The sequence below is a fragment of the Myodes glareolus genome, chromosome 11, assembly GCF_982192425.1.
Source record: "Myodes glareolus chromosome 11, mMyoGla1.1, whole genome shotgun sequence".
Lineage (NCBI taxonomy): Eukaryota > Metazoa > Chordata > Mammalia > Rodentia > Cricetidae > Myodes > Myodes glareolus.
This window is the reverse complement of record NC_142036.1, coordinates 26,155,586-26,179,296: the sequence shown is the minus strand read 5'-3', so window position 1 is coordinate 26,179,296 and position 23,711 is coordinate 26,155,586. Positions and strand designations below refer to the sequence as shown.

Sequence of the window (23,711 nt, the reverse complement as noted above, 5' to 3'; positions counted from 1 at the left end):
GCACCCGTGCCTGTGCTTGGCTTTCTTCCTCTCTCCACTCTTGTGCGGCTCAGGATCCCCTTTGCCTAGGGAATGGGGCCACCCACAGGAGATGCATCCTCCCTCTTCGATCTCCCAGCAACATTCTTTTGGCCAACCTGAGACTCTCTTCCCACGTGATTCTAGATCGTGTCAAATTGACAATTAAAATTAACCATGCCAGGCCCTGCCACCTGTCACTTTATCATTCCTACCAGAAAGCCCTTGCACAGGGAGGAAGAAAGGGACAGTGCTTGCATCGCTAACCCCCAGAGGAAAATACCATTTATCTTGGGCCTCCTCGCCCAGACTCTTAAACAGCAGATGTCCCTCTTAGCTCCTAGCTGCTTATTCTCCACAGTTTCAGTTACCCACTGGTGACCAGTGTCTAAAAATACGGCATGGAAAATTTCAGGAATAAATAACTCGATGTTTTAAATAACTTTTATGACAGTATATCATTACAATTACTGTGAATCTGATTTATAAAGCAAACATCAAGTGTGGATATACAGAGAAAAGAACCCATAGAGGGTTAGCATTTATAGGCCTAGCTAGTGCCAGGTGTTCACTGGGGATACTAGATGTACTTCCACACATATGGGCATGGCAGAGCAAGCCTCATAGGTGGCCCTGGCAAGTCTGTCTCTATGCCTCTCCATCATGCCCTAGCTTTATTTGCAAGGCTAACTATGGCTTCACCTTCCCTGACCTAGACTATTAGACCCTGTACCTGCTCTCCTGATCTTCCTCCCGCTCCCTCCTCCCTCCGTGCCCCTCTTCTGCTCACCCACAAAAGTGGCCTTTTCTAAGTCCGCATCTGATGACGTGGCTATTTCAACGTCTCCAAGGCCTGCTGTAGTTTGTTCCTCAGCGCCATCTCAAGACCAGTGGTGACCTGGCCCCAGCTCCGTTTCTCCTGATATTCAGGGCACCCCCAGCTTTCTCCCCAGACAGAAGGCTTGCCATTTTATCATTCTGTAGACTCAAGGATAAGAGGGCCCCTCAAAAATGCTGCTAGAGCCTGAGCTGGTACTTCCTGTCCTGGTACAGAGCTGCCATGGCTCCCACAGTCAGTGAGTAAACGCTTTGCACATTCTGCAACCTCTGCCTAGGTGTGCTTTCCTCCCTAGCCCGCTTACAGACCCCTACTTACGCCTCAAGACCCAACACCTCCCTTTGGTGAGTTGTGTGCGTTCCAACACTATGAGAAAGCACCCAAGACAAGCATCATGAAGGCAGAGTGGCTTTTTTCGAGGCTATTTTAGAGGCTTCAGTTCATGGTCGACTGGCTATTGCTTGGGCCTGTGCAAGGCCGCACAACATAGCAGTGCAGCAAAACTGCTCGCAAAGCAGAAAGACAATGGGAAAGTAGCGTCCTATTCCTCAACAGGATGTCCCCAATGACCGAACTTCCTCTTACTAGTCCCCACCTTCTAAGGGTCCAGACCTGCCACTACCACAGGCTGGGTCAAACATCAGTCCATGGGCTTCTGGGGGACACTCGAGATCCAGGCTAGCATAGTAGAAGAGGGAGGCTCCTCATCGTCCTGCGTCTCTCCACTGTCTAGACACTTGCTGCTCTGTGTAGCAGGTGTCTGAAGGTGGAGTCACACCCTGGCCATCCCAGAACCCCACCCCCTGGCACATGAGTGGAAAGGAAGAATGATCTGGAGTGAGCAGAGGTGAGGCTTGTACCACATTGGGCTTTCAACGTCACAGGAGAATTCCTCTATGGAGAGAGGAGGCCTGACCCTGTGAACGCTGACCTGTGAGCTCTGAGAGGTTCCTTGAGGCCACCGTGCTCTGTCTGGGTCTGCCAGCATACTCTCCAGGGCAGAAAGCCCAGGATTTTATTCTTGTGGGTCTGGCTGATCTTGTGTTGAGGTTCAAGAAATGGAATGAGGTGGGAGGCACGTCATTCAGCAGATTTGATTTGGTCATGCTTCGGGAATACCAGTCAAGCCCATAGACGGAAACCAAGTCCCCCAGACATGTTAGCCTCAGACATCCCCTCCACCACCCTTTTATAAAGCTCATCACTGGGGGACCATAGTAAAAGCCAGGGGCCTATGAGCATTGCTTTGTGTCCCCAGGACCATCTGTCCACAGTTTCAGAAATACGAGTTTGGCATCTGCACAGGCATCCTGGCCTCACTGGAAGAGTACTCAGAGCAGCTCAAGGACATGGTGACCTTCATCATGGACTGTAGCTTCTCCATAGATGAGGCCTTGGAGCAGGCAGGGATGCCCAGAAGAGACCCAGCAGGACCCAGCCACGCAGGAGCATACAAGGTAAGGCCGTACCCCTGGGCAGAGCGGCTTGAAAATGTGGATGGAGTTGTGTTTCTCTGTGGTGGAGAGAACATTGGCACAGGAAGCAGAAGCCCTAAGGTCAGCCCCAGCTCAGTCATTATTCCAGATAAAACCATTAGCCTCTGACCCAGCCTCTCTCCCTCCCACCTCTGATAGGGCTGGAGCATCCAGTGTAGCTCTTTTTGATCAGTTTGTTACAGCCGAGTCAATCAAAGTCATTTGGAGTGTGTGTGTGTGTGTGTGTGTGTGTGTGTGTGTGTGTGCGCGTGCACGCGCGTGCGTGCATTGTTCACACAAGGGTGCACACATGGCTCTATGAATATGTGTTCACGCCAGAGGTCAACCTGTGTTCTTCACGGCCAATACACCTTGTTTTCTGTTCAGTTGCATTTATTTGGAGAAGGGAGGGTGTCGATGGGGCAATGCACAAATGGCGGTTAGAGGACAACGTAAGGAAATCAGTTCTCCTCGTCCACCACGTGGGTCTTAGGAACCAAATCAAGCCATCGACCTGAGGTTCACTGCTTAAGGCTAGGCTGGCTGGCAAGAGAGCCCTAGAGATACTCTTGTCTCCGTGTTGCCAGTGCTAGAATTACAAGCACCAGGTGTCACAGTGCCCAGTTTTGGTGTGGGCACTGAAGATTAACAGAGACAGAAGGGTGGGTGGCCTCTCCTGGGACAGGCCTGCTGTTAGGGACTGGCCATGGGTGAGCTGATGCTTTTCTTCCGGCTGACACCAATCAAGTGGGGCGGGGAAGAGCAATCCTTGTTTCCACTGTTTCCTTCCCTGATGCTATGGGGCAAGGCCTGAGCGCTCACCATATCAGTGGCCTCCAGACCTCCTGAGCAATGACCAGCCTCCAGACCCCCTGTGTGATGACCAGCCTCCAGACCCCCTGTGCAATGACCAACCTCCAGGTCCCCTGAGCAGTGACCAGCCTCCAGGGCCCTCTGCAATGACCAGCCTCCAGACCCCCTGTGCAGAGACCAGCCTCCAGACCCCATGTGTGATGACCAGCCTCCAGACCCCCTGAGCAATGACCAGTCTCCAGACCCCCTGTGCAATGACCAGCCTCCAGGTCTCTTTGTGTGATGACCAGCCTCTAGACCCCCTGTGCAGTGACCAGCCTCCAGGCCTCCCTGCTCTCAGTGACTGGACATTTCATCGTGAGCACTGTTTATTACAATGCCCCCCTCTGGCTCAGAGAGGTCTGGATTTCATCAGGTCAGAAGCAAGATTGTCCACAGTCTGCTCTGCCCTTCAAGGAGCAGACAAGGGTGAGGAAAGAGTCCCAGCCACTGGCAGGTCATTTATTTGTAGCAGGTTAGAACTGGGATAGCCTCGAACTCATCAGCACAGCCCCTCATTTGAAATGAAGAAAATACGACCTAGAGGGTGAGAGAGGGGGACTTGTCCAAGTCCTAGAGCCAACTGAAACCACACTCTTGACTGGTATGACCGCATAAAGCTTTGCACAGATGTCCACAGGAGATGTTAACCACAGTCTGTCATTTATCCATGGCACCTCGCTGTTCCCTCTCCCCATGACTACCACACAGCTTTCAGTACGGTAGCAACCCCACCCATGCCACTGCCCTTAGATCCCGAGAAAGAGAGGTTGCTGTGCAGCCATGTTGAATTCGACTGACGGTCTGGATAGAGCTAGGCAGGGGCATCTCAGTCCCTAGAAGCACACCAGGCTTTACAAGTAGCCTGCATGTGCCCTCCCTCTGTCCCAGGCGCTGTCACACAGACACCAGGTTGGCAGCACACCGGCTTTTCAGTCTACTGTTGCCAGGGTGGTAACAGCAAATCAGTAAGTGGCAGCCAAGGTTGTCCCAGGGGATCATGATCCTGGCTCTGTCCTGAACCCGTCCTAAGCCCCACTGCGGGGGAAGAAGAAATGTGCCACAGGTGAAAGTCACGCAAATCACCCTGTGCAGACTCGGCGAAGGGAGGACTGGGGCATCCAGGGATAGGCGCCTCCCCTGTGGAATCTAGGAGAGCAGACAGGAACTCCAGCCTGGGTTCTCCCTCTGCCTCTGGTTCTGTCAGAACTTCACAAGCTTCTTGAGGTCTATGAAAAAAAAAAAAAACCCAGAGGTCTGTAAGACTGGATGGGCAAGTTGTGCATGTGTGTGTGCTTGTGCGTGTGCACGTATGCATGTGTGCATGCACGTGTGTGTGTGTGTGTGTGTGTGTGTGTGTGTGCGCGCGCGCGCGTTTTATAAACCTCAGTTGAAATCTAGCATTTCCTTCAATTCTGAATGTTGGTGACAAAGGGCTGTTGGATGAACAGATCCTGTAGCGTTGTGGCTGGTAAAGTATCCCACAGATAGCTTCACAGCATAGTGTGGTTCTCAGACGCTCAAAGGCACCCTATCCGCCGAGAGTCCAAACTGACAACCATAGTGGATCTGCCATTCTGTCCTCTTAGCTGTTCACGGGAGAGCACTGTTTCCCCTGTGGAATGCGCTGGTCACTGCTTTTGAGCATTTGAAGTAGTATTGATTTCCTTTGGGATGTTTAATTTTCTTCTCCTCCCCTCACCTCTTTGCCCCCCACCGTGGGTTTCTGTTTTAAGGCAGGATCTCACTGTGTAACCCACGCTAACCTTAAAACTCTCCATTCTCCTGCCGTAGCCCTTCAATTGCGGGGACTACAGACACATACCAACCATGAATTTTCTCTTATGTGGTTGAAACATTACTCTGTCCAACTTAGATGTGTCAAATGTTGACAGATTAAAAAAAAATCACACACACACACGTTTTGAGGTTCTCATTATGGACCAAGCGCCCCATCTGTGTGACTCCTGAAATTAGAAGGTGTGTATCTGTAGCAGCTGCTGGAAACTCTTGCTTCATGCAGCCTCTCAGGCCGTGAGTGCTGGGGCTCAAATCTCTGTTAATTCCTTTTCTTTTCCTTCCCCTTAATTTTCCCTTGATTTGTCAGACAACAGTGCCGTGTGCCACCATTGCTGGCTTCTGCTGCCCTCTGGTGGTCACAATGAGACCCATTCCCAAAGACAAGCTGGAAAGGCTGTTGCAGGCCGCTCACTCCATAGGAGGACAGAAAGGACACCCGGTCCACGTTGGCGACCCAGGTCAGTGTCCACCCAAGTTGTGATTCCAACGTGGGCCTGAGAAGCATCTAGTAGCTCATGTTTTTCTTAGGGGAGTCTCAGGGGTGACAGCCTGGAACAAGGCCCAGAGGTCCATGCCAGGTAACCTCTGGTTTAAGACCACCTTGCCAGACCAATGAGCTTCATCTTGAGGATTTGTGATGCACACAGAACATGAGCTTCACATGATCCCTGGATCATGTCGCAGGGGACGCTTTGTTTCAAGTTGTCCTCTGATCTCACATGCATGTTATGGCACATGTGTTGCTCACAGTCATGTACATATCACACACACAGAGATACACACATACCTAAAATAATATTAATAAATAAAACTCGCGCTTACATTTGGACTGAAAGCCATGAGTATTAACTTAGCCTGAGAGTAAATAAACAGATCTAAGGGTGAAACTCAAAAGACTGGATGCTTCTCAGGCTTCTTTGAGCTCCCAGAGGGCCGGAGGGGAACTTGGGGTTGGCCTGGGTGAGAGCCAGGGTCTGTGTACTTGAACTTGCCCAGCTTTGTAACCAACAGAATTGATCCTATGAAGATATTATCAGCACTACTGGCCTTCCTCACCTAAAGCAGTCTCGGGACCACCCAGGGGATGACTACTAACTTGTCTTACTAATGTGGGTAAACTGGGCCTGATACCTCCATCTTTACTGTCTTCGTCAGCACCGTTGGCAGCATGTCAATGCCTGCTAGCCAGGCTAGGGCTGCTGGTAGCGATAACAGAGGTTACAGCTGTGTGACTTAATCAGTCCGTATCAAGATGACACACAATGCTGGCTTTGTTAGGAATCTGTGCTACAAGACCAGTACTGAGCTAGACACACTATAGACTCCCTCCAGCAACCACATTGGCTGTTGGAGAGGTCAGGCCTGACTGTACCAGTCAACATGGGCCCTAAGTTACAGCACATCCTTATCTGCTAAAACTTCAGCCACTAGCCATTGTGATCTCCTTCTCTTCCTCCTGCCCCTCCTCTCCTTCCTTGTTTTCTATTTAAGATAACGCTACAACTAGCGTTTCTTTGAGAGAAACATCCGTGAGGAACTCAGTGCATCTATGTGGTACCCACCAGAGGAATCCTCTTTTCTTTCTCCACCTGCAGAACTTTTGGGAATCAAGGAACTTTCCAAGCCTGACTATGGGAATTACGTGGAGTGTCGGCCCGAGGACGTCCCAGTGTTCTGGCCTTCACAGCTGACCAGCCTGGAAGCAGCCGTCAGCTGCAGTATGTTGGGGTACAAGGGTACAACTGCCTTGATCTCAGATGTAACCTAGCGGGTCTGGAGATCTTGAAAGCACAGGTTTACAGATTAGTAACTTAAAAATAAACTCAGAAAGCACAGGCCTACAGTTGGGAATGTAGCTCAGTGGTAGGGCACTTTCCCAGCATGCCTAAGGTCCTGAGTTTGATCTCCCCGCCACCCTCCTCCCAGCACCAGCAAACAAACACAAACATATGCCAAGTGTCTACAATGTCTCTCCCACTATCTTCATTTAATCCCAGTGCTGAGTCGCTTCACCATAGCAACTGGTCTTTAGCACAACTTTTTGATTAAATACTTCTCCGTCGGCTGAAGTTTCCCAGCTTGCTCTAATGGAAGAACCGATCTCCAGCTTGACCTTTTGAGATTGGTAGAGCCTTGAAAGCAAAAGGATAAGTCGAGAAACACAGCTGAATTTTACAATGAAGTCGTTTTTCAGTATCTGCTGAGGACCAGTCCCTACACCCCTCAGTACTAAAATCTAGCTTCCCCCAGAAGAGGGCCGTGTTAGCCATTTCCCACTCTCCTGGGCACTCCAACTCAGGCTAGACTGTGTGGGATTCCAAATGCAGTGTGAATGCAAATCGATGTTCTGTTATAGTTTTAAGGGTTACTTATGTTATGTGTGTGAATGTTCTGCCTGCACGTGTGTATGTGCAGCGTGTCTGTGCCTGATGCCAGCAGAGGCTAGGAGAGGGGATCAGATGCCCTGGAACTGAAGTTACAGGCGGTTGTGAACTGCCATGCAGCTGCTGGGGACCAAGTCCTCTGCAAGAGCAGCAATTACTTTTGACTGCTGAGCCATCTCTCTGTATCCATTATACTGTGTTTTTAAGGGCAAATGACAAGAAGAAAAAAAACCTATTTGTCTTCACCACAGGTGCAAATAATCTTCTTTTGAATATTTTAAATCAATAGTTGGATGGATATTAAGAACTAAAAGTAATTATCATCAGCACCCCATGCCCCACAACACACAAAAGGGCTAGAGTTACAGTGAACAGACATGAGAGGGCGCCCCCTGGTGGCCAGAAATGGGAATGTGCTGGAAATACTGATACCAAGCAGTAACCATTCCAGCCCATTGTCATAGACACAGGAAAATTCTGGTCAGGTCAGCCATTCCACTACGAAGAGTCAAGTTTAATGCTATTTTATTTTAAACTATCAGAATATTTTCCTGATATGGTGACAAGACACAGATAGCATGATCCACGGGATTCTACTGTTACTTAAAAGTTCATGCACCAAGTACCTACCGTATGCCAGGCATGCAAGGCTGTGTCCTCAGGGAGCATGTGGTCATTTTTGGGTATGGGATAGGAAAGGGGGACAGGTATGCACACGTCCATACACAGGCAGTATCTTAGTTAGGGTTTTTATTGCTATGGAGAGACACCATGACCACAGCAACTTTATAAAGGGAAACCTTTAATTGGGTGACTTGCAGTTCAGAGGTTCAGTCCGTTATCACCACAGTGGGACATGGCAGCATGCAGGCAGACTTGGTGCTGGAAGATGAGCTAACAGTTCTACATCTTGTGCAGGCAGCAGGAAGTGGTCTGAGGCACTAGGTGTGGCCTGAGCATATATGAGACCTGAAAGCCACCTCCACAGTGACACACTTTCTCCAACAAGGCCACCCCTCCTAATAGTGCCACTCCCTTTGGGGGCCATTTTCTCTCAAACCACCACAGACAGTAAATTTACCCCAGCGTAGCAGGCTTTCCTGCCATCCACCAGGGACTGTGCCTGTAAAGCAGTCATCACAGCTGGGGACATCCCCACACACCCTAGCCCTCTTAAATCTGATGTGTACGGGTGGTGCGTGAAAAGAGACACCGTCACCAGTCAGAAACAATGAACCATTCTCACACCTCCGCACATCAGGTTTTCTTAGCGATGGAGTCGCTGCTGCACAGCCCACCCAACTGACAGGAGCAAAGCCTTGTGCCGCAATCTCGGTCCACTGCTCTTGTGTGTACCTGGCTTTCAAGTGATCACTTTAGGTGCTGTCTAATACAACACACACACACACACACACACACACACACACACACACAGAGAGAGAGGTAACCATTCCTCAGAGTCAATGGTTGTACCCTCTAAAGGTCATATGCAAAGCTCAAGTGTCTGTCAGTAGATGCTCCTTTTGGATGTTGGCTGACTCTGGCTTTCTTTTGAATCCAAGAAATGTTACCATTTCTATGGAATCTAATATATCATCCACCCATCTCACATTGACATTTATTTAACACCTGCTATGTGCAAGGCAATGTGTGGGAATCTGAGGCAAAGAAGCAACGGTGCCCCATCTTGAGGAGCACACAGCCAGGTGAAGGTAAAGTATGCCAAGACAGCAGTGACGCCAAGGAAGGCAGCAGAGAGAAAGCCGGTACACTAAGTAGGCACCTTCTAAGCCAGGCTCAAGGGCTAGGAGATGACTCAGTGCCTGTCTCACTGATGCAAACCGTTACTGAGGCTTGCTCAGTACCCAGCACTTTGCTAAACTGAGTCCTGAGGACAAGCAGACAAGGCACAGCCGTTGTTTTATAACGTAATGGATGTGTGCAGGAAGGGCGGAGTCACACCTGAAACTTGAATGCATCGTCCACGCTGCAGTCACTGCTGAGGATGATGCTAGCGTATGCTTAGGGCTGTCATCTAGCAGGGGAGGGCTGTGTTGCTGCTTTAAGAGAAATAGAAATGCCACAAGAAAACAGAATCTCGGGGCTGGAGAGATGGCTCAGTGGTTAAGAGCATTGCCTGCCCTTCCAAAGGTCCTGAGTTCAATTCCCGGCAACCACATGGTGGCTCACAACCATCTGTAACGTTGTCCTCTTCTGGCCCGCAGACATACACACAGAATTTTGTATACATAATAGATAGATAGATAGATAGATAGATAGATAGATAGATAGATAGATAGATAGATAGATATTTTTAAAAAAGAAAACAGAATCTCCATACACAGAGGGTACCCAGTTTAACATCTGCTACAAGGTAAAGTGAGGGGCTTCACGCACTGATCTCAGTCTGTGCTTGCTGATATCCGCAACTGCGATGGACAGAATCTCTGAGAGTCCCTGTTCCAGCTGTGGCCGCACCTCGCTTTTCTGCCGTACCCACCTCCACTTTTCTACAGAGTGGAGGCAATTGTTTAACTTAATTGTTTACATAGAACTTGGTCTAGCCATAAGTCAGTTCCTTCTGAGGCTGGTGCCAGCATATGCATAGCGATTCCTGCTGACAGAGTTGGTGCTGGGGCCATCTTCCCTCGCCACTGTGGATGGCCCTTGGTGGGGTGACGTCACAGCCCCACCTGTTGTGTGTTTCAGAGGCTCCACTGGCTTTCGCCAGCACTCCAGGCTGCACGGTGAAGATCCTGACAGACACTGTGTCCCCAGCCAATTGTCCGACTCCTGGGGTGGTTCCAGAAGTCCACGCCATTTCCAAAGACCCTTTGCATTACAGCATAGTGTCAGCCGCTGCGGTACAAAAGATCAGAGGGCTCGAGTCCGCGATCGCCATAGACCCAGGTAAGAACAAAGTGTTCATGGCTGGGGAGACCGCCCTGTGGGGAACGTGGCTGCTGCTCAAACAGGAGGACCTGAGTTCAGAACCCGAGAACCCACGCGAAAATTCCAGCATGGTAGTACATATCTGTAATCCCAGTGCAGGGTGTGTGCACGCATGCATGTGAGTGAGCCTGTATGAAAGTGTGTGTGATTTTGTATGTATGTGTGTGTGAGTACGTGTGTGCATGTGAGTGTGTGAGTGAGTCTGTATGTGAGTGTGTATGATTTTGTGTGTGTGTGTGTGTGTGTGTGTGTGTGTATGTGTGCTGGAGGTTAAAGAAACAGGCAGATCCCTGGCACTCCTGGCCACCCAGCCTAGCCAAATCAATGAGCTCCAGGTTCAGTGAAAGACTTGTCTCAAAAACTAAGGAGTTGAGTGACTAAGAGAAGACAGTCAACATTGACCTCTGGCCTCCATACACACATTGCACACACGTACCCACACACACACCTACATATACCACCACACAAAAAATATAGAATGAATAAATAGATAAAGAATTAAAACATTTACAGCTAGTGACTAAAGGCTTCCATGAAAAAGGCAAGATATAAATTGTCCAAACCCTCCACAGTATAGTCCCTTAAAATGCTGACACTGGCCTACAAGGTGGCTGAATTGGCTAAGGCCCTCTCAGCCAAGACTGGCAACCTGAGTCTGATCCCCAAGACCCACATACTGGAAGGAGAGAATACTTCCACAAGATGTCCCCCGACCTCCATATGCACAGCATGACATATGTGAGCACACATGCATGCATACACACACACATAAATTTTTGAACTTAATCAAAGAGGTTTTTTTAAGCTTATACCATGTTTGATGCCCCAAAATACCAGAAGAATATTCACTAAGACATTGAGACTGAGGGCCTATCTCCGTCACAGTTCTATTGCTATGAAGAGACACCACAACCAAAACAACACTTATAAAAGAAAGCATTTAACTGGGGGCTCACTTACAGTTTCAGAGGCTTAGCCCATCATCACCATGGTGGGGAGCATGACTGCAGGCATGGCAGGCGTGAAGGAGGGGGGCTGACTTGGGCTCTGAAACCTCAAAATCCACCTCTAGTGCCACACCTCCTCTATCAAGGCCACACCTCTAATCCTTCTAATCCTTTCAAACAGTTCCACTCCCTGATGATGGAGCATTCAAATACAAGAGCCTACAGGGACCGTTCTTATTCAAACCCCCACGGGGTCTGTAGGGAGGGACATTATGAGTGACTTTTGTTGTCTTTATGGCTGTGCTTTTTCAAATTCCAATTCTAAGCATGGGAGTGAGTTTATCATTTGGGTGACTTGCCACCCAGAATCAAATGAGCCACACAAGTAAGAAATAACAAGGGCCAGGGTTCAGTGGGGGAGTGCTAACCCGGAACATACAAGGCCTAGCTTCAGCCTTCCAGCACCAGAGAAAGAAAGGGTGGTAGAGGCTAGAGAGACAACTCAGCAGTTAAGCATGTTTGCTGCTTATGCAGAGGGTCAGGGTTCGACTCCCAGCATCCACATGGTGGCTAAGAACCATCTGTAACTCCAATTCCAGGGGATCCAGCACCCTGTTCTGGTCTCCATGGACATGGCACACACATGGTACACTTAGATACATTCAGGCAAAACACTTATACACAGAGAAGTAAATAAATCTTTGCGGGGGGGAGCCAGAAAAATGGGTGCTCCTAAATAAGCAGCCACCACTGTTTTTTAAAAGTTGTCAGTGTAACTGAGATGCATGTCTAGAACTCCAGTGCTTGGGAGATGAACACAGGGGATGGGGAGTTCAAGATCATCCTCAGCTACATGAGTTTGAGGCCAGCCTGAGCTACAGGAAGCTCTGGCTCAACAGCAAAAAAAATTACAAGTCTATTTATTCATATCCCTAATCCTTCCTTTCTGTGCCAGTGCCCTGGGCAACATATATGTGCATGTCTTTAACACTGGGAGTCAGAGCAGAGGACATAAGATTGCCTTCTTCTTCTTCTTCTTCTTCTTCTTCTTCTTCTTCTTCTTCTTCTTCTTCTTCTTCTTCTTCTTCTTCTTCTTCTTCTTCTTCCTCCTCCTCCTCCTCCTCCTCCTCCTCCTTCCTCTTCTCATTTTTTTTGGTTCTTTTGAGACAGGATTTCTCTGTGTCTCTGTGTCTCTGTGTCTCTGTGTAGCTTTGGTGAAGCTGACCACGAACTCACAGAGGCCCTCCTTTCTCTGCCTCCCAAGTGGTGGGATTAAAGGTGTAAGATTGCTTTTCATTTGGGGGATCCCAGTGGCAGGGCCAGGCAGTTACAGCCTCATGCAGCGGAACCGTATACTGTATTTTGTATCTCAGGGAAATAACTGCCCTTCTTCAGCTTGTAAACCACCAGTTTGCTTTCTTTCTTTTGTTTGTTTTTGTTTTTGTTTCAAGATGGTTTTCTCTGTGTAACAGCCAACCCCTGCTGTCCTGGAACTCACTTCCAGGCCGACCTTGAGCTCACAGAGCTCCACCTGCCTCTGCCTCCTGAATGCTGGGATTACAGACACGTACCACCATCTGACTTAGCTGCCAGCTTTCTATGAGACAAGGCTGCTGGGAACTTCTAGGGAGCCTGCTGATAGGAGGTCTATGGAGAACTGGTTGAAAGCTTTTCTCTTCTGGATGGGTCTGCATCTGGGAGAAATTCTATTCCCAGGTAGCCAGCAGAGGGCGTTGTGTCACCGACTGTCACGCATAGCACAGTCAGTCCAATGGTCCATGTTCACGAGACAATTGCTGGGTAATTCTGCCTCAGTTTCCTCGTCAGTGAAACAAAACTACAGACAATTACACCTCCCTGCCAGAGTTGCGCTAAATACATTAAAACATTAGCTGTACTATAGTTACTTCTGGGCATCAGCAAATGCATGTTCCATCTTAGTAAATGCTCTAGTGTCTCTAAGAGACAGGTTTTTATTAACTTCAGTTAGTAAAAGAAACCAAAGCATACAAGGTTAAGAATTACCCAGTCTACATTCACAGTAGGTGGTTGGGGTAGATATTGAGCCCTTGTCCACTGACTCTGTTGGCCATGGTTTGTATATGCCGTGTAAATTAGAATCTGAGCTATAAATTGTGTGTCATTTTCTTGCCTGGACAGTTAAAAAGTTCTCTTAGCATTCCTTAAAATATCCCATTCTTCCTGTACCTTCTCAGCAGTGGTGTTCTGAGAACTGGAGGGTAGACACAAATATCTGGCGATGTCTGGTACTTATATGACCTCTCCCGAAGTCTCATTGATTCCCATTTCGCAGTCAGATGTTGGGATCAGTAAGTGTAGACCCAGAGAGCACAGAGGGATGAGCCAGCGTGCAGAGGAGACTCCCTGGGCCAGACTCCCAGGAACCACAGAGCTGCCTCAGAAGACTGTCTAAGGAGACCAGCGCCGCTGCCCCCCCTTACCTACCCCCACCCCGCAGTGCCATGAAACAGACCTCCCCAGAAGTCTGCCGACCCCTGCTGGCCAAACCGAGGACTCAAGGTAGCAGACCATCTTAGAGATGGCCACTTCTGTCCACCAGGGCTGGAATGATGACCATTGCTAAGCTTCCTGATAAACTCTCAGACATGTTTGGTTTTGTTTTATTTATATATTTATTTTGCTTGATTTTTCATTTTTGTTAGAGACTGTTATTTACATATAAATACATAGTAAATTCATCATATATGCCTACCACAAAAACACCACTAAGGACATGCTCATGGTAGGTGCACATAGAGTTCTATATATTCTTGCCTGAACAACTAAAAAGAGGGTCCCAGGGCTAGTGAGATGGCTCAGTGGCTGAAGACGCTTGCTAGCAAGCTGACAAGTGAATTTTATCCCCAGGCCCTATGTGGTAGGAAAGAATCACCTCCTGCAAGTTGTCCTCTGACCTCCACACACAGCTATGGCACACACATGGGCATGCACACGGGCACAGAGTCACACATAAATACATGTAGGGTTTTTTTTAAAGTACTCCCGCACTCTTTTAGGTAGAAATTTTATTTTTTTTCCATAATAATTTCTTCCTCCCGGGTAGTCCTAACCAAGCTGATGGCACCCCTACTTAACGCAGCGTCATGAGGGAAGATGAATTATTAACTCTGAAATTAGCTTTGAGTTTAAAAGAAGGAGCTGACAGTAGATTTACTGCCACCTCCGCTCACCCATTGCATGGTAAGGGCGAGCAGAAAGGTCAGACACAATGTCTCCCACAGGCGCTCCTGCAGACTGGGGCAAGGCTTAAGGCATGAGCCCCAGAGGAGGCAGATTTATGACTGTCTGATGTGCTGATTTCATCTGCGATGATAAACTATCTTTAATCTGCAAGAACAATAGATGACTTCAATTCCCACTCAAATAAGCAGATGTAAGATTAACGGCGGTGTGCTGTGTGCTGGGCATTGCTCACTGAGCTTATTAATAGAGCCACTCAGTCATTTTTAAGAGGACACTGACGTGTGTCTGAGGTGTCTGGAGGATGTGGAGGGTGCAAGATTTATAGTAATGGTCTTCGCGCTGGTAATGAAATCATCATATATATTTAAATATATATGTGATGAACACAGCTTTCAGTTGCTCAGACACTCCTCTCGCTCTCTCTTTAGTGTCCATCGTACGCCAAGAAGCATGTTACACCCAGTTTTGTTTTATAAAATACTGTTATTCTTCTCTGTCTTGCCGTCAGGATTTCGTGCTCATTGTAGGACCGTCAGAAAATCCATGAAAATAGCCTCGGCCTCCTAAATACAGGGGTCATTAATTCCAGACTGGAACTTGACCCAGTCTCAAAAATCTAATTAACTAATAGAATTAAGTTATAGAAAGAAAATGTACGAAAGTAAAGAATCAATAAAAATTACCAGAGTCCTGGAGCCCAAGGAGATGGCTCAGTTGGTTAAGTGCCTGTCACGTCACCAGGGGGAGGAGCTGGGTTCAGTCCCAAGCTTGTACAGGGAGTAGGGACAGCAGAGCAGTGTGTGCCTGGAATGCCAAAGCTAAGGAGGCTCACTGGCCAGTCAGCCTAGCCAAATCAGTGAGCTCCGGGTTCAGGGAGAGGCCCTACCTCAAAAAAAAAAAAAAAAAGGAAGGAAGGAAGGAAGGAAAAAAGGAAGGGAAAAGAAAAGGGAGGGAAGAAGAAAGAAATTAAATGGAATAAGCAATCAAAGAAGACACGTGATATCAATCTTGGGCCTCCATATGCACATGCACACACACACATACATGCACAAGAACACATACAAATACACACATACTTTTTTAAATACCAGAATCCACACAATTAATAATTATTGATAGGCTTGTATTTGCCGTTATAGTCATTTCCTTTGGTCCCAAATCTTTGCATGCAGGACTATATGTAATGAAACCCCACCATGATAAGCTTTTAAATAAACTGTAATGACTTTCCATATCATGAAATGATCTCTATAACACCTACATACTGTCTGTCTGTTTGAGACAAGTCTCTCTTTATTGCTCAGACTAACCTTGCACTCTCTGCAATCCACCTGCCTCAGGCTGGGATCATAGACAAGAGTCAGAACACCCAGTTCACGACATCCTTTTTAATATTTGCATAACATTTCATTGTGTGAGAGTGCCACCATTTGACTAGCAAACCACAAACAAGGCCCTGGTAAACACCCTTCTCAGTAAATTTCACCCATACCTGTGACTATTTTATTAGGGCTGCCAGCGACAGATGAGAGAATTGTAAAGTGCCAAAGAAAAAACACCTTCCAGGCCCCAGTTTCCAGTTCCCCCTCCAACAACCAGCAGTCGAGAGTTTCTGTCTCCACAGACTCCCTCCATCTAGTTACCCACCTCGTTTTTCATGTAGAAAAACCTAGATACAGGACCAAGGACACACAACTCTTGTGTGCCAGGTCCTGCATTTGAGTTGTTCCTGTCTCAATCTGGAATGGTACCTCCATATGGGGGTCCAAACCCAGCATCTCAGCATCCCTAATTCTCTCTGTGAAGCTCAGCGCCTCTGCACATCCCTCTGGCCTGTTCTGAGGCAGCCCAGCTGGGGTGGAAGTTCTGAGTCACACTCTGCCTCCGTGTGGCACTTGTAGGAAAGAGACGTGAGGGTGAGGGTAGACTGAGGCATGCCAGTATGGACAAGAGTCAGGAAGTGGTTACACCCAGTTTTGTTTTATAAAATACTGTTATTTATAATATACTGCCTGGCGTGAGCAGTTGTCCCCTGGGACTAATGGGGCTCCTCTGCAGAGACAATGGATGGCTCTCTGTTTGCTCAACTCTTCCACTAGAGGACAGTCTATATCTGTCTCTATTATAGGAGGCACAGTCCACAGAGTACAAGGAAATTGACCCCTTAATGGGCACCCTTTCTCCCAAATGGGGACAGAAGTCGATAAACAACTGGGTAGCCTCTGGTCCTCTGGTAGGGCAATTCTAGGGTGCATCCTCCATGGCTTCTTAGTGACTCTCAAGCAAGACAGAGTTCTGATTGCCCTCAGGATTAACTGGCTCACTCTCTATCCTTTAGTGGTTCTTTGGTATTACCGTCTCCTAAAATACCTGCACCCCAGACCTTGTCTTGGGCGTGTGGGGAGGACCTCCCAATGAATGTATACCATTTCCTTTCCTCTTTATATATTCTTCTATTTATTAGGCTTTGCTAAACTATTCTAACAAATGAACTTCAACCTGCCATGCTCAAATGCCGCAGAAGGCCATGCTACACTCATGTAACAGCACACAGTAGGTCTTCAGAGAGTTCTGAGTCAGCTCTACCCAATTGCTTGGGGTCCCAGCGGCTCTGCCATCATATCGGACTGTAGCTATCATCATTCCAAATAAGAAGAGCAAGGCGTGCTTGGAGAAACACATGGGAAGTGCAGGGCCAGGCTCGGCAGGACACCTACTGTCTCCTCATGCTCCCTGAGACTAAGCCAGTCTCGTGGCCACCCTAGCTAAGAGAGAGAGGAGAGGCAGAAGACCAGAGATGGGGGTGCATCCCTACGAATAGTTCAGCCTGCCACATCCCTCCATAAGACTTCTGGAGCCCAAACTAGCAGTGTTTCCACCTTAAGCACAATAATCTAGATACTTTTGCTTTGTTTTTGTGATTTTAGGGAGCCGGGGGATCGGGTACCTACTGCACAAAGATGAGCTGCTGCGGGCTGCGCTGTCACTGTCTCATGCCCGCTCGGTACTAGTCACCACTGGGTTCCCCACACATTTCAACCACGAGCCCCCAGAGGAGACAGACGGCCCGCCGGGAGCCATTGCTTTAGCCGCCTTCCTTCAGGCTCTGGGGAAGGAGACCTCCATGGTGGTAGACCAGAGAGCCTTGAGCTTGCACACGAAGCTCGTTGAAGAGGCCGTTAAGCAAGGTGAGTAGTGACCTGAGTTCAAGCCACATCCCCAAACAGGATTCTGAGGAAATCAATGTTTGGACCTTTGACCATGTACCCAGACCCAGGATGTGCCCTTGAGATAGGGCATTTTATCTCCAAGCTCAGAACAACTTTGTTAAAAGCAACAGGGCCTCATTTTATAGAGAAAGACACCGAGGTTCCTGGAAGTCCAAGTGATCAACCAATCACTGTTGTCCACACAGTGGTCAGTTCCCACCACCAAACAATGCCCTGAAGGATCAAAGCTATGTGAACCCCTGCCACCCAGAATAGCAGGGGTGACCCTCAGCCTTGCAGGGACAGGCTAAGTCTCCTGTCTCCTTGGTGGTACACATATCTTAGCAAACATGAAATGCCAATTTTTAAAGCAGCGATCTTGAAAATGCATTTCCCCCTTCTCACATCCCCTGTCCCTCCCCTCGGCGTCTTGGCACTGTCTCCCAGGAAACCACCTGCACCTCATCTCAGGTCTGGGTTGCAGGGCAACCAGAACGCTGTAAGAGTGGAGGCAGGTTGTTTGGTTTATGAAGCTGGAAGCTGAGACCAATTACAAAGTGGAATCTACAACCAAAGCTCTCAGGGACACCACTGTGGGGATAAGCGGGGACAAAGGAACCAGATTGCTCCCTGTGGCCTCTCACCCAGAGGACAGGAGAAAAGGAAACATTAAGAAATACTAGACGGATCAGCAAGTGAAGTCAGGAAATCAAGGGTTCAGGTGACTGACCGTGTCAACTCTGCTCCAGGACCACAGCAGGTGCCGCATGACACCGTGTCATGGCTATGTTTAACATTTATTCTCCAGAGAGAGAGAGAGGGAGGGAGGGAGGGAGGGAGGGAGGGAGGGAGGGAGGGAGAGAGAGAGAGAAAGAGAGAGAGAGAGAGGCCCTGTTCCTTCCCTGAGAGCTCAGCTGGGTGGCTCTCAGGGTCTCGGGGCTGTCTGGGCTGCACGATGCCATGGGGGTACCATTGCTTTATTGGATTCTACAGAAGCTTTGTTACATTTGGATAAAGTAAGTGAAGCAACTGGACCTGTTTGTGAAAACTATTTCAGTCTGTTTTTGAGGCCCTAGTAGATGCTCTAGAGGGGTAAAAGACATGGTCCTTTCTCCCCTCTCTTGGGCACAAGCTCAGCAAGGATTGTACCCTCTGGGCTTCCTGGTACCCACACCCTGACACCAGTGCAGCCAGGGGAGTGAAGGGAACCTTAAGTCAATACCCACTTTTTACTAGCTCCCAGCCAGGTAACTGACAGGTATCAAGGCCAGCATGGCACCATCCCAGCAAACTGAGTGGGTGGGCACTACTTTACAGAAACAGTACTCAGGAAGTTCATGTGGCCTAGCCAAAGTCACATGCCTCTAAGTCCTGGGACCAGGGGCACTACCCAGCATGCTCTGTTGGCCATCTTTCCTTCTGCTTGAAGATTTGCCCTGGGTCTGTGAATAAGCCGGGATTCATCCCCAAATTGCTGGGAGATAGATTAATGAAAATTTCAAATTTCAAATGAATTTCACTTGGGGTGATACATGTATATTTTCCACATAATCTACAATAATGTGTATTATTTGTGTAATCACAGTGTTATTTTTTTAAGACTCAATTCACTCTGTAAACCACTGACATACATGAACAAATTCCAAGTTTCTGGGCCTCTGCTTCAGTTGGTATTGGTCTCCTCTGAAGGAGTGCTTAGGTGGAGAGGGAACTTGTAAAATCTGGGGGTAGAGATTTAATGGCTGGTTTTAATGTCACCTTGTCCCCTGACAAAGGAGTCTCAGTTGAGGAATTATCTAGATCAAGTTGACCTGTGGACTAGCGTTGCCAGCTGAACTAACCCTTTCTTTACTAAATGCTTTGGGTAAGGGTGTTTTAGCTCAGTAACAGAAATTAAACTAAGAAAGAACTGGAGTTGTAGTACCAACATATATACTATATACATGTTTGTGTATATATATGTATATGTATACATACATACATAAACACACACTATATTTGACCCTAAGAAACCTCCTTGGTGTCTCTGAGCATCAATTTCCCCCTTCAATAAAATAGAAATAATAATCACTCTATGGAACAGGATTATGAAAATTAAACGATAGCATACATGTAAAAAGCCTGACACTCTGTCCTGTGGGCATCTAAACAAGTACATAGGACTCCTGCTGGCAGTGGGTCAGAATAGACTTTGTGTTGACACAGCATCATGGGGCGTCTTACACACTGCACATCCCCAGGTCGGTACTGCTCCAGTCCAACCCTCCAGCCACTGTCAACTCTGGAGTTTAGTTAGGACTAGAAGTAAACCCACCATGCTCTGAATCCTAACAAAGTGTTCTAGGAAGGACACCACTCAATAATGGTTACGCTGCTGCCCAAAGATGCTTTTCAAGAGCGCAGTGCAATCCTAGCACTGACGGGGCTGCCCTTTGTGTTTATCTTCAAGGTGTTCTGACGACACCAATCCCCATACTAACTTACCAAGGTGGATCAGTGGAAGATGCTCAGGCATTCCTGTGCAAAGATGGGGACCCTAAGTCTCCTAGGTACGTATATGGAACCCCAGATCGAGTGCATGGGGGTGGGGAAGACCACATCCTTGCAACCTCGCTGACACGGTTTCTGCACAGCTTATCCTAGGGAAGAAAAGAAAGCCACCAGCCTAGGATGCCAGAGTTCTGATGAGCTATATTAGCCATGACGTTGGGGCTATCAGGGTCTACTTAGGGCTCCATAGAGCATGTCCAGAAATAAATCCAAGGCAGCAGGGGAGAGATGGAGCTCATCCCGGACAAAATAAGAAACAAAGTTAGCAGTCTCTCAACAATGGGGTCATGACAGTAGTCAAACTATTTTAACTGGGGGTAGAAAACAAAACAGAAATAGCAATGTAGAGTGATAGAAACTGCTCTTTTGAAACCCTCCCCGCAAAACCTGTGGGCGTGTGTGAGTATGTGAGAGTGTGTGAGTGTGTGTGAGAGACTGTGTGTGTGAGAGAGTGTTTGAGTGTGTGAGAGAGTGTGTGAGTGTGTAAGAGAGCATGTGAGTGTGTAAGGGAGTGTGTGAGAGTGTGTAAGAGTGTGTGTGAGAGAGTGTGCCTATGTGTGTGTTTTGTGGTCAAACATTTTGAAAACCGCTTTTTTGTAGTATGTTTCAGATTTTATAACTTATACAGTGCTTTGTAAATCAGTACATGCATGTAACTGAAACAGACATTTATGAAACAATACTGACTCTCGAGACTACAGCACTCAGATGGGCTTCAGGTACAGTGTACTCCGGTGCTTTCGCTTCCAGTTTGTTCTGTTGCAAGCCCCATGTCACCTCTTCTAAGTAGTGCTGCACAGAGCAAGGGAAGACAAATATCTCTTTAAGTCTCTTTCCAATATGTACCCGGAAGCTGAATCTCTGGTTCGCATGAGAAGGCTGTTCTTAACATTTTGAAGAATGGCCATTCTGTTCCATCATGCAGTGGAGATTTTGAAGCAATCCACTGTGGCTGCATTTAGGGATGTGAAAGTGCCAGCTTTGTGTTCTCTCTTTGGATTATCAAAACATTCCTGCTACAGGACTGGAGAGACGGCGCTGCAGTTCAGAGCACTTACTGCTCTTGCACAGGACCTGGGTTCAGCTCCCAGCGCCCACATTGGGTAGCTAACAACTGCCTGTAAATCAAGTCCTGGGGGATCTGACACTCTCTCCTGGCCTCCACAGGCACTGCACATATACAGACAAACAGACACACACACACACACACACACACACACACACACACACATAAATAAATAAAAATGAAATAAGACTAAAACATCCCTGCTAATAGAAATGCCATCAGCAAGCCAAGCTAATGCTTATTGAGCTCTAAGTAGCTGCAGGCTCCACGGCAGGTACCTTCTTTAACCCCATCATGTTATGAATGCACCTACAGATGTGTGATATCCTGGAGATACATGTTGTCCTGCATATGTGTGATGCCCTGTAGATGCATTATGTGGGATATCCTGCAGATGCATGAAGTTACCCAGATGTGTGATGCCATGCAAATGCATGATGTCCTGCAGATGCATGATGTCCCACATATGTGTGATGTCCTGCAGATGCATGATGCCCTGCACATGTGTGATGTCCTGCAGATGAGAAAAGTGGTGTGTGGTTAGAGAGGGCAAACAAATCTCCCAAGGCGGGTGGCAGGAAGAGCCAGAGTGTGGCCTATGTGAAGGCACTCCATCTGTGCCCTTATTCGTCTGATTCTGTCTCCTAAGGAGCTCATGCGATATTCCATTCATTTTTTCCCTCTTTGAAATTCAGTCCTAGTGTTTAATGTCAGTGATGGGAATGAGAAGTTGAAATGGAGTGAAACAGGCCTAGAGCAGCCAGCACTCAGTTACCCTCCAACTGGCCACTCTGCTGGATGTGGGGCACTGGGAAATTAGCAAACCCCAGGACACCCAGTTACCCTGACCATCAGTCTCCTGGCCTTTCAGCTTCTCACACTATTAAACTGAAGAAGATCCAAGTGGCTGTTTGTTAGAAGGCTGTTGGGATAGGATAGGAAGATGGATGAAATTCAGGGGCATAGGAAAGGAAAGCAGTCTTCATTCCAGAGTCTTCCAGAGAGAAACGAAAACAACTGATAAAGCCCAAACTGCTCTCATGTGGGACTGAAGAGATGGTTCAGTGTTAAGGACTTTTACTGCTCTTGCAGAGAATCCAGATTTGGTACCCATCACCCACAATAGGCACTTTACAACTACCTATCACTTTATATCTGGGGGTATCAGATGCCCTCTCTGGGACTCTATGGACCCTTACACTCACACATATACCTACTCACACACACACACACACACACATGCAGGCACAGAAACACATTAATAATAATAAATACATAACTTTAAGTAGTTCAGGGGCCTGCAAGATGGCTCAACAGGTAAAGGTGTTTGCCACCAAGCATGATGACCTGAACTTGATCCCCGCGATCCACATAAGGTGTCAGGAAGTTGTGTTCCGACCGCCACATCATTCGCTGTAGCACACGTGTATCCACGCTTCATCCATACACAGTAACAGTAGTAATATGTTTAAAAACATAGTCACAATAGTACAAAGTCATCTTCATCCTTAGCTGCATAGCAAGTTAGCCAGCCTAGGCTATGGGAGACCTTGTCTCAAGGTTAAAAAAAAAAAAGGGCTATGCTTACTCAGGGTCAAGATGTTTGCAAACTTGAGTTTATCCTAGCAATCCTTCCCCCAGCTCATCCAAGCAGTGTGTCTTATAAAATCGTATGACAGTTCTCTCTTACCAAAGAAATTAAAAAAGAAGTTAGTAAACAAACTCACATCTTTTACTTAACTTTTAAATGTTGCTGAATCTCTAAGCCTTGTTGTAAATTGTACCCATTGAGCTCTATAATTTGGCCAAAAAATCATATATATCATATATATTGTCACTAAAAACACCTGAGTATTGCTTTAGCTCTTGAGAAGCCTACATCCGTGTCTGGATGTGCACTGTCCTTTTCATGTGTATGTTTGGGGGGGGGGGTATGTGGTGTGTGTACGTGCGTGTGTGTGTGTGTGCAGTGTGGTATGTATGTATGAGAGAGAGAGAGAGAGAGAGAGAGAGAGAGAGAGAGGGAGGGAGAGGGAATGAGGAGAGTTAATGATCCTACCTAAATCTGAAATCTGCACCATTTCCTATCCCTGAATAGATTTGCTAACTTGACTTTATTCTGACTTGTTCTGAATTTTTTTCTGCGGTGCAGTCAGTGTAGTAGAGGACCCAGCTTTGCCTGCGTGGGGGTCCTGGGCTTCTGGCGGAGTGCAGGGCTAGTCTCTCCACCAGCAGCAATGTAGTAAGTTAGTTCCGGTGATGGCCCCCACCCCGGCACAAAGTAGGCCTCAGTCAGGCAGGATTAAAGGAGCCAAAAAACCAAGGGTCATTCTGCAGACACACGGTTAGAGCCAGCAAAGCTGCCATTGTCCCCTTGAAGACTCACCACCATTGC

The 23,711-nt window shown here is 47.7% G+C and overlaps 1 protein-coding gene across 3 annotated transcripts in view; it reads left to right on the top strand.

Moving 5' to 3' along the window:
* Positions 1–23,711, top strand: part of Dglucy (D-glutamate cyclase) — a 78,858-nt gene that overhangs the window by 38,522 nt on the left and 16,625 nt on the right. For all 3 annotated transcript variants that reach the window (XM_085697844.2, XM_048449442.3, XM_087911575.1), the window contains 6 exons: positions 2,115–2,313; positions 5,291–5,441; positions 6,579–6,701; positions 10,077–10,277; positions 17,419–17,679; positions 20,150–20,249. In XM_085697844.2, the coding sequence (XP_085553970.2) occupies positions 2,115–2,313; positions 5,291–5,441; positions 6,579–6,701; positions 10,077–10,277; positions 17,419–17,679; positions 20,150–20,249 (1,035 nt within the window). The remainder of the gene's footprint in view (positions 1–2,114; positions 2,314–5,290; positions 5,442–6,578; positions 6,702–10,076; positions 10,278–17,418; positions 17,680–20,149; positions 20,250–23,711) is intronic.